The 10,342-nt window shown below is 40.2% G+C and overlaps 1 protein-coding gene across 1 annotated transcript in view; it reads right to left on the reverse strand.

Moving 5' to 3' along the window:
* St8sia4 (ST8 alpha-N-acetyl-neuraminide alpha-2,8-sialyltransferase 4) overlaps positions 1–9,477 on the reverse strand; it is an 89,046-nt gene extending 79,569 nt beyond the window's left edge. Inside the window, exons 1-2 of the mRNA XM_050153435.1 lie at positions 9,064–9,477; positions 3,011–3,142 (exon numbers count right to left, since the gene is read on the reverse strand). Coding sequence (XP_050009392.1) covers positions 3,011–3,142; positions 9,064–9,461 — 530 coding nt within the window. The 5' untranslated portion in view covers positions 9,462–9,477. The remainder of the gene's footprint in view (positions 1–3,010; positions 3,143–9,063) is intronic.
* Between the last annotated feature and the right edge of the window lie 865 nt (positions 9,478–10,342).

Here is a 10,342-nt window from a genome sequence, read left to right on the forward strand (position 1 = left end):
TGTTTAATACCAAAAAGAATATCCTAAGCAATCACACAAAATCAAAACTAAAATCACTACAATATATTGAAGACACTGTTTATACACTTTAGCACTTCACACTTGGCTATAAATTTGGTAAAACTGGATGATGACAACTTAAAATTTCTGTTAATTTACACCAAATAAATATTGTCTACTCCATAAAGGAATACTCTACATTTAGTACTTAAATAGTATCATCTGCAATTTTTTCCATTAAAAGACTGGCTCAGCAAAGCTCTGAATTGGAATGCCAACTCTGGCTACATGAGCTTCTTAGGCCACAATTAACATTCTCATCACTGGTTGATCACAGTCCATATGTGACTGTTGTATGTGGTGCTTATCTAGAAAAGAAATCTATAAATGTAACAGCAACTTATTTTACAGAACTAAACACACAAATGTGCGCTTCTGCTGAGTTGAGCTGTCTTGCATGATTAAGGACTATGACAAATTAAAATAGCTCACTAATTATTGGTTAGGCTGTTTTGGGAGAGTAGCTGAGTTCACTCATTTCTACACCTTTATTTGGCATTTGCACTTTTTAGTGCTTTGTTTATTTAATATATGAAAACTGAGAAAAGAAAAAACAAAACAAAATATGTAAAATAGGTCAGGAGAAGATGCTGAGAAGAAGCTGACATTAACAGCCTTATTCACAAGTAAGGAAGCTGAAATGGGTCACTTCTGAAGACAATGATATAAACAAACTAATGTCAACACAGCAAAGCCTTAGAATGTGGTAGGCACTTTGGTTGTAAATTTGCTTGTAAAGTTCATGGACTCCTTAAACCTTGAGTCTTCAGAGCACAAGGAACTCCAATCTCCTTGGACAATTTCCTACCATACAATTGCCTGGTAGGTCAACACCTGATGTGTTAATGAAAGCTGCAGACCAACGGGATGAAGGACTGAACACTAGAAACAATTCATACCCCCAAAATATAGGGAAGGCTCCTATACAACTATTGAGCACTTTAATGTAAATTAACAATTTATTAGAAATGTCATTAGATCATTATAAATAAAATTATAATTTTGAGGAAAACTAAAAAAACCTTAAAACACAATTCAAATATTTAAGACAAAACTAATTATATGTTTTGGACCAATCAAAGCATTCAAAGTAGAATATTTGTAAAACTTGAAACTTTGACAGTATCCAACTACCCTGTCACAGATGGGATTATTAGCAACAGACTTGTAAAATCTAAGTCAAACAACAAGATGTTTTCATATGCTAAATCTTTTATTACAGGTGCCAAACTGATTAATACACAGTAGTTATTGCTGCCAGAAGCAATTGTGATTTTTACAAACTGTTTGCACATTCTGCAATAATGAACTTACAAATTATTACTTCCATGCAAATTTCTATGTATTATTCAATATTTGTTCACTGTTGCATTGTTTACCTCTTTGACTGTTAAGAGAAAAAAATACGAGCATAGCTAGTACTAGCATTTCATTCACATTATCAGCTATTAACTGAAAAAGCTCACCTTTAAAACTGCAACTGCAGCCTTCATTCATTTGTAAAGTTTCAACAGAGGACTCACAACAGTCAGATTATATTTAACACCTTAAAACTGGCTACCTTAGTAAAAAGTGAAATGTAAATTTAAAACCCCGTAATATATATAATATATATAATCTATTTATTAAAAAATGTCAGGAATGCGTGTACTGAAGTATTAAATATGGAGCTGTATTATTCATTTAATACACTTTTTAGATTTTCATGGAAATGACACACTTTAAGCATGGCTATGTATGTTGGTTAAACTATTGCAATTTTGTTTTTTATAACTCTTTATGGCTTTCTTTTACATCCTCTATGTAGCATTACCTAAAGGTCTCCTTTCTTGCCAGATAATTTTTCTTTGGAGTCATGATTTTAAATAACTTTTCTTTTTAATCATTTTTTTTCTTTTCTCTTACAATCAACTTCTGAGACTTAATGCAATGCTCCTCTATCACCTCATTCCTAATAATTCGTTCATTGCTAACTTATATTAGATTCCAATGCAGAGCTACCTATGGGAGACACCAAAAGAGATACTACTCTATAGGTATTACAAGATGACAAAAATGCCAAGCTGATGAAGAGATGAGACCCTCACTTTTTAATCAGTCAGTTACTATTACAAAATTTTGATGTTAGTATTCAATCAATGAATAATTAGCATTTTGCAAAAAAAAAAAACACTGAAAACTGATGATTTTATGTATATGGATATGTTCTCTAAAGCTTCTTAGAGTTCCTAATTACCAAAATGTTCTAGTTTAGGCATACCAACCACAACAATGGTGCAATGAAATTATAAGGAAAAAATGAGATTCTCACTTCCTCCATGCATAGGAATGTCTAGCCCAATTCTCTCATTAACTTTGGGTTGAAATAAAAGAGAGTGAAATGGATATAAGGAGTCATTGGAGTTTGCTTCAATAATTAATGCTTGCTTAAAATGTCAGTCTGGTAAAGATTAAGTCAGAACTTCAGAAAGTTTATTTGCTGATTTTATACCCTTTTTCACATGAAATTATACAGGCATGAACACTGAATAAATCAAACCAATATATACTTAAAACAATAGGAATCAAGGAACCTCTGTTCTATGCAGTTAAATGTCAAATCAGAATGAAGTCTCAAAAAAGAAAAGTTATGAAAATGATTCCTAAAATGAATGTCCGTCCTGATCAATTGAGTAAAAACATGCTAAAGGTTAGTACTTTGCTCAATATTTTACTCCACTGATAATGAGATAGTATATTTGAAAGTCCATCATCCTTGAATATTTGACTATGCAAAGATTTTATTTCTTGGTTCCACATTCTTCCATGAGGAACATTAAATATAACTGATTCACTTTTTCATTAAGGATTCATACTTAAGCCATAAATCAAGTGTCCAATATAAGTTTGCCAAACCCAACATATTTAAGATCATGATGTGAAATTTGGGGAGCTTATTAAAGAAACTCACCTTATCTCCAGGACTAAGGAAGAATTGATTTTCCAGCCTTGTACAGAATGTTGGAAGATGGTTGAGCCAGCCTTCCGAATGATTTTATCAGAGCTGTTGACAAGAGACCTGCTCAAACACAATTCACCATCTCTGAAAGAAAACAAAGAGGCAAGCTGTGTGAGAATCAGAAGCACTTTGCATAAGTATCATCATACACAATTATATTTACATTAGTGATTAGAGATTGTATATTATTTTCACAAGTTAGAAGGGAGGAGAAGCATGAAGGAGGATATTCTAGGAATTAAGTGATGGATAGTATCCCAGCAAACTTCTACATAATATTTTAGAACAGAATCTGTCTTTCGTATAAGACAGACCTAAGGACTTTTGAAGAAAAACAACTCTCATCAAAGCTACAATGCCATCTAGCCCCACCCCCACTGCCTACATAATAAGCAGTGTGATATTTGGTCAATGACTCTGTAAGCCTAGGACTTTGGCCACCAAGATTAATTTTGTTTCAGAGAAGGTAAAAGTAAAGTTTCATATAAAAGTACTGAAAATACTTTTTACTGAGGACTACAGAGAAAATCTCGTGCATAGCAGATCTGTCTATGTTCTTGATGTCATGCAGTGTTTACTCTGTATTCTTGGGCCCTACTTCACTAGGTCACTGTGTCTTACCTTAGCCTTATGACGAACAGCAATATGATTATTTAATAAGCAATGACTGTGGAGATTGTGCATTTTCTCTCTAACAAAGTAACTTTTCAAACATTGTTGAAGTGCCGATTTAAAAACAATTGTTTTCTAACATCATAAGGATGAGATTTCCAGGAGACAGAGAAGAAAACTCATTCTGTTCGTAATCTAGTGCTGTTGTATTGTTGTAAAAGCAACCACCTCTTTTAATTAATATTCTCTAGTAAATAGTTTACCATGTGAACTGGTGATTTTAGGGTTTTGGTGGTGTTACAATGGCGATAGACAGTGTTTTGTTTTGTTTTGTTTTGTTTTGTTTCATTTCAGCCAGGAGGACCTGTAGAACTAAGCAGTTCACCATTGAACGGACATTTGTCTTTCTGATTCTTGTAAAGGATTCGGGAAATTAGAAGGACATTCACTATCGCAGAGGAAGAAAAAGCTTAGCTCTTTCAATATTTGTACTGGTTATTTACTGTACCTACGGAGCAATTTTTTTTTTGCCTCTCAATAGCATTACTAAAAAGCAACCTGACTGTTAAAATCACAAAGTCTGAATGTGTGTATATTGCCTAGAGAATTTTCTCTACCAATAGAAACACAGCCTTTAATAGCTGTTGGAGGATTCTCAAACTGGACGTTTGTTGTTTGTTTCTTGCTTTGCATTATTTTGTTAATATGTAGTTTTAATTTAAAGCAACCCACTGTGCTGTTTTTGAAATCATATGAAAGCCACTCCCTCTGAAATTTGGAACTCTATAAAAATTAATATTTTACACAGTTCTACTGATGAAAATGACACATTTGCATGTCTGTGCAAGGATAATGATAATCATTTTGCAGAGGTCACTTAGGATGTTAGGAAACAGAGTATTATTTTACTAAGCAGTGATCCAGTCATTGATTTTCATATTATACTTTTAATGATAATAATTACATGTGAGTGAAAATGTGGATGTGCACAAAAGTTAGCCTTAGTACTTTGGCACGCATTTTTAAGGAGGCATAAATTATCATTATTTTCGTGGGAAGAGACAAGGATCTTCACTCCATTAATAGCTGTCAATATCTCTTTTTTCTACTACAGATAGCAAAGATTTAGGGTAATAATTTTTCCAACCAATATGTTTTCATAGAAGTAAAATTGCACATGAGATTGAATTTTTAGAATTTATGTATTATTATGGCACTTAATCGCGAGTGTATTTCTACCTGTTCAGTGGTTTTCATAATGATATACTTGGTTCTATGGCGCCTTATCAGAACTTCTAAAATCAAAATTCAAACAGCAATTTTTAAAACATAAAAGTCCGCTTTCTGTGGCCACTATGTCACCATAGCGCCTCACTGCTTGAACTGCTTCTGTTACCTTGGTGATTGGCCACATATCAGGTTTTTGTCATTGGAAAGAACCTTGAAGGGAAATGGGTGGGTACAAGTCCTCAAACTTCTCTTTAATGCTGAGAAGAGTCATCTGAGCCTAGAGAGCATACCTTTTCTTCTGCAAAGCTAGACAGGTCCCAAGGGATGTTTTTGCAAATGATATTGGTTTCGCTCTGTCTTAGTACAGACTACCTGCCCATGAATTCAAGGCATGATGATGGATATTTCCACCCACTGCTTGCTTCTCTTTCTAGTTTGGACATGTCTTCTGAACAGCTGCACTGGAAACATAATTTTTGTTTGCACAGAGATATCTCCCAAACATCCAACATGCAATTTTGAAAGGGAAGAGACTAAAGATGTCAAAGAATTCTAAAGATTGTAGTTTTCCAGTATTCCTGCTTACCATGCTGCAAAAAGTCAACAAAGATGAAAATATATAACACCCACGGTCAAGGGGATACTCTTACTTTTGTCACTTAATATCTACAAATCTTTTATTGGTGTTTTCTCCTTGATATGACTTTCCAGACTTTGCAAATCTTTATTTCTTCAGTTCTGTCATACAGGACAAAGGTGGTTAAATATGCTTTTGGATATTAGGTCTCTCCAGCCAAGTGCCATCCCACTGAAGCTCCTAATGACTACTTAGCTTTGGAATGAATGTGACTAGATTAAGCTTCCTCACTATTTTAAACTTCTAAAAGTAATATCAAACTAAGTTTGAATCCAAGCAGCGGGTATTTCCACATTTATTCCTAGAGTGTCAAATAAATAAAGGTAAGATATAGTGTAGTGTGGTTATAAAGATAATCTATGATGTAAAGTAGAAACCATGGAATGCTGATTTCCAAAACCACCTTCTACCTTTAAACACATTGAAACTCACTTGTCCTATGCATAGTCTAAGTACCAGTGTTTAAACTTTCCTCTCAGCTTTATGACTGCCAGAAGTCAAAGCTGTTGATAACTTAGTAATCTAATGTAAGCAGACTTAAGGGGAGGGGAGAAGATGTGCAATGGACAAGTAAGCTTAAGTCATATTTTAGTCAGCCAAGCAAGTTCTGGGGAATCTAATCCAAACAGACACCTCTACACCATTTAACTTTGTCACACTTGCGAATTCCTTCCTCATTAGAGGGCCATGTGCATGTATTGCATGTGGAAATCTGCAAAGCCATTTCCAATGTATTCTGACAAACATAGAAAAAGTGGGAAAGTGGGACAAAGAGTGATGCCGCACTGATTGCACGGGGTCTGCTACAGGAGGAAGGGCTGAACAGACACTGCCTGCTAGGAGATTCATATGGGAACGGGGACATTGAATATGAACCCAGAGGAACGTAAGGTTAAAGGACTGGGTTGACACTATGGCCCACCTGCAAGGCATGCAGTGCCCCCCAAAGGCTGTACACTGCCTCTGTGACTTCACTTCTAAATGAAGCTTTGGTCTGGGTTCCAGAGCCCCTTGGCTCTTTACATCACCTCAAAAGTGGTCTCTCTCTCTCTCTCATAAGCTTGCAGGGAGAAGAGAGATGAGTTAGCTGAGAGTCAGCTGTTCCACCAGAGGCAGGGCTGGGGAGTTGAAAGAAAAGCATGTGCTTTTCTCCCGTAATGTTGCATTCTGGAGGAAAGGGGAACGAATGTCCAGAGACAACAGCTTCCCAGCACTGCTCCTGGCAACACTGGCTCCACCTTGTGCTTCTGAGTCTGGAACTCCTGGGAGTCAGAATTCCTCCAGCACGTGTGTAAGGGGCGGGGGGGGGGGGGGGTTCTCCACAACCAGATCCCTGTTTTGTTCTGAAAGGACTGCAGTTGCCGGCTTTATTTAAAGAGGAGGAGCTTTGAGCGTGATTTTTTTTTTTTTTTTTGACTGTCACAAAAGGTTCACTCCTTTAGCAAACGATGCACCCTCCAATCCGTTTCCTTTTATCCTGCTGTGGCTGCTAGTTCTCTGAGAGGAAAGGCTAGACACGAGGCACACCTCTCTTCCTGTTTTGTTAACTCAAGTGACTGCCTCAATCTTTTTCAAATGATCTGGGACCAAAGAGGGCAAAGGGTGCAGGCCACGGCTTAGTAGAGCTACCCAGCCACGGTGAGGGTGCTTGAGGTTCCCAACCTCCGTTTAGTACCTCCCAGAGCTGCGCCCACCCGCCAAAGGTTTCCAGAAAAAGGCCACAGAAGACGTGTCACTGTGAAACGCGGAACGTCCTGAATCTGTTACCCCCCCCCCCAGGACACTGGGGTGCCTGCCTTCCCCAGGAGGCAGTTTACCCAAGCTAAAAATTGATTCCTTCCTAGTATTTGGAGACCCTGCTCGTCGCCACGCCCACTCCCGCTCACCAGGGTCTCAAACCACTGGAGTCCTGGGGAGGCTTGGATGCTTTGTCTAGGCTGGGGCTCATCTTCCGAACCCATCAGTTCAGAAGGGAACAAAGAGCCTCTACTCACAAGCCCCAGCCTCCGCCTCTTCCAGGAATTCCCACGCGTGAGTTCACCACCTTCAAGACCCCTTTGTCTGCCTGGCAAAAACAGGTCTGCTGGGGATGCCCACACCCCTCCCAATTTTTTTCTTTCCCACCATTGATGTGGATTTTCAAACCACCCACTTCTGTGTAAACGACCTCACATGGGTCTTTTTTTTATTTATTTATTTATTTATTTTATTTTATTTTCTCTGATACAGACCTTGAATAGGTTCGCTGAAGCATAAGGACCATTCAGCCTCCTCCTTATTAGCTTTCCTTTCTCCTACAGTCCCCTTTGAATGTGGTACTGTTAGGCTAGCTTTGTACAAACTAACAAGTCCTTCCGCGAGGATACACCTGCGTCTTGCTCACTTAAAGGCGACTGATTACTCATAGAGGAGCAGGGATATTAAGAAAAGAGCTGCGTAAAGTTTCACAGTGTGTGTGTTACCAGCCCCGTGCCCCCGCGCAAACAAAAATGGCCAAGCATCCTTCTTCGTTTTAAAAATGTCAGAGACAATTTAAAAACAGAAGGAAATCTCAGCCAGGGCAGTTTCTTTCCGACTGCGGAAACCTCCGGGCTTGGAAGGATTTCCGAAACAGGACTTTTAACAGAGTTGACAAGGAGGATCATATCCTCAGAAGAAAAAAAAAAAAAGCTTCCAAGTCGGTCAGAGACACGAAGTTACAAGGAGGTCTGCTCCCCAGAGACTTCAAAGGCTGAGAGGCCAGAGGAGAGAGGAAGGAAGTGTGATATTTAGAGAACTTAATGGGGCGGAGATTTTGAACACATCTTGACAAACTCAAGAAGGAGAAAACAGACCGTGAAGGCATAGTGCCCTTCTAAAACAGAAACCATGAAACCCAGGAGTTTTATCTGTGGAGGAGCAAGTAAGGTATCATCCTTATTGTCACTGTAATTGCTAATTAAAAAAAAAAAAAAAAGAAAGAAGCCAGATCTCACAGGCGCCTCCCACCACCACCAAAATCAAAAACAAACAAACAAGGAAGAGTAAAGAAGAGCCATTTCCTCTTCTGTGAACTTAAACTTCTTCTGCCTTTCGAGAAAGCCGCTTTTTATAGTATTTTCCCAGACTGGCAGGACACAGAAGGGAGGAAAGACAAGGACTCGGTGAGTAAAGACATCTCCTGAGTTCCGCTCAAGCATTCAAATGACAAGGGCACACGTTCTTTGTTGACACTTCTGCAGTGACTTCTTTGGCAAGCGGCACCCTGTGCCAATATATCTGTCACCACCACCACCATCACCACCATCACCACCACCACTACCACCACCACCACTACCGCACAGGACAGGACAAGTTAAACTCATACAGGAAACAGCATGGAACCCCTCATCTCCACACACACACACACACCTCCAAAGAGCCATTGTTATTTAATTCATGGCACTAGCCATACAGAAGCTCAAACCAACACACACAGCCATCCAAACATCACTCTGTACCCATTTCACTATGGCTTTACTGTGTCATATCCTGAACACGCATTTACCCGATGAGTTGCGTCTCCTGGTGCTCCTCAGTTCTTGCTATTTCTTTTGTCTTATAAAAGATCAGAAGTAGACTTATAGTGCAGATGGTCCACCGTTTTCTAATGGAGCGCATCTTGGGTGCCCGGGAAAGTCCTGGTTGCCCCAGATCCGGCACCTTCTCCTGGTATAAAGGCTCCGTTTTGGGGAAATAAGCGAAGGGGAGAAATCTGAAAATTGCGAAGGGAGCGTGGAGCCGAGATCCCAGAATCAGGTCGCTAGGATGTTCTGCGGTGGAGCTCTCTGGGCTCCCCAGCGCTGCCCAGCGTCCTGCCGCGCAGTTTGCACTAGCCAGGCCAGGGTCGCTAGGCGCCGTCTCCCCGGGGCTCAGGTTTCTTTTCAAATGTGACACCTTGTGCATAGGAGGTGGCGGTCGCTTCTGCAGCTGGGCTGGGGGCGTCACTGGCCCTTTCCTCGCCGTAACTGGAAACTGATAAGCAAGGCCAGCCAATCACAGGGCTGAGGGGGCGGAGGCTGCTGTTGCCTTGCGTTGCTGGCGGCAGCTAGGAGAGTAACGTCGTGGGCTCGGTCTGCACTATGCCGGGGGAGGAAGCTCACTGTCGCACGCGCGCGCGTTCTCGCGCACATACTCAAAAACCCAGAGACACACACAGACACACTCCTACCGTTTCCCAGGACGCCTAAACGACAACGCCAAGGATCCACGAGCGTCCGAACTATCTGACTACATCAATGTAAAGAGTGTGTCGGATCTGAGAAAGAAGAGACACTCATCCCACAGGAGGAATGCCATGGATAGGACTAGGGGTGGGATGAGAAAGGAGCCTGTTACGGAAAGCGTGTTTGCTAAACATACATGATCGCACTAGTGAATAAACCTGTCCGATGTAGAGTGACATCCAGCAGGGAAGTAGAAGGAGGACGTTCATTATTTAGTGCACAACTCTGTCTGGAAAATACAAATATACACGGGAGTCAATGAGCTGGTCTTGGCCAGAATGGGTGTGTAATGAGGATCCCAGCCCGAGGTTTGCGGTAAGCCAGTGAAGTCAGAGGTGGCCTTATGAACGTTATGGGTATTTGTGTGACCCTCTCGTTGTCATTTGGAAACTACTCACGAAGAAGCATAGGGAAGTCCACTGCCATTTAAACTTAACTGCAGAGAACCAGGATTCAGAGAAAAAGCAGCGACCTCTGGACTGGACTCAGGCAGACCCACAAACATTCTCAGTCCAAGAGAAGAAGAACGAAAGGGTTGAACGCAGGACAGGCAGACACGTC

This window comes from Alexandromys fortis, unplaced genomic scaffold, assembly GCF_014885135.2.
Source record: "Alexandromys fortis isolate MF-2015 unplaced genomic scaffold, M_Fortis_MF-2015_v1.1 scaffold_61, whole genome shotgun sequence".
NCBI classification, from domain to species: domain Eukaryota; kingdom Metazoa; phylum Chordata; class Mammalia; order Rodentia; family Cricetidae; genus Alexandromys; species Alexandromys fortis.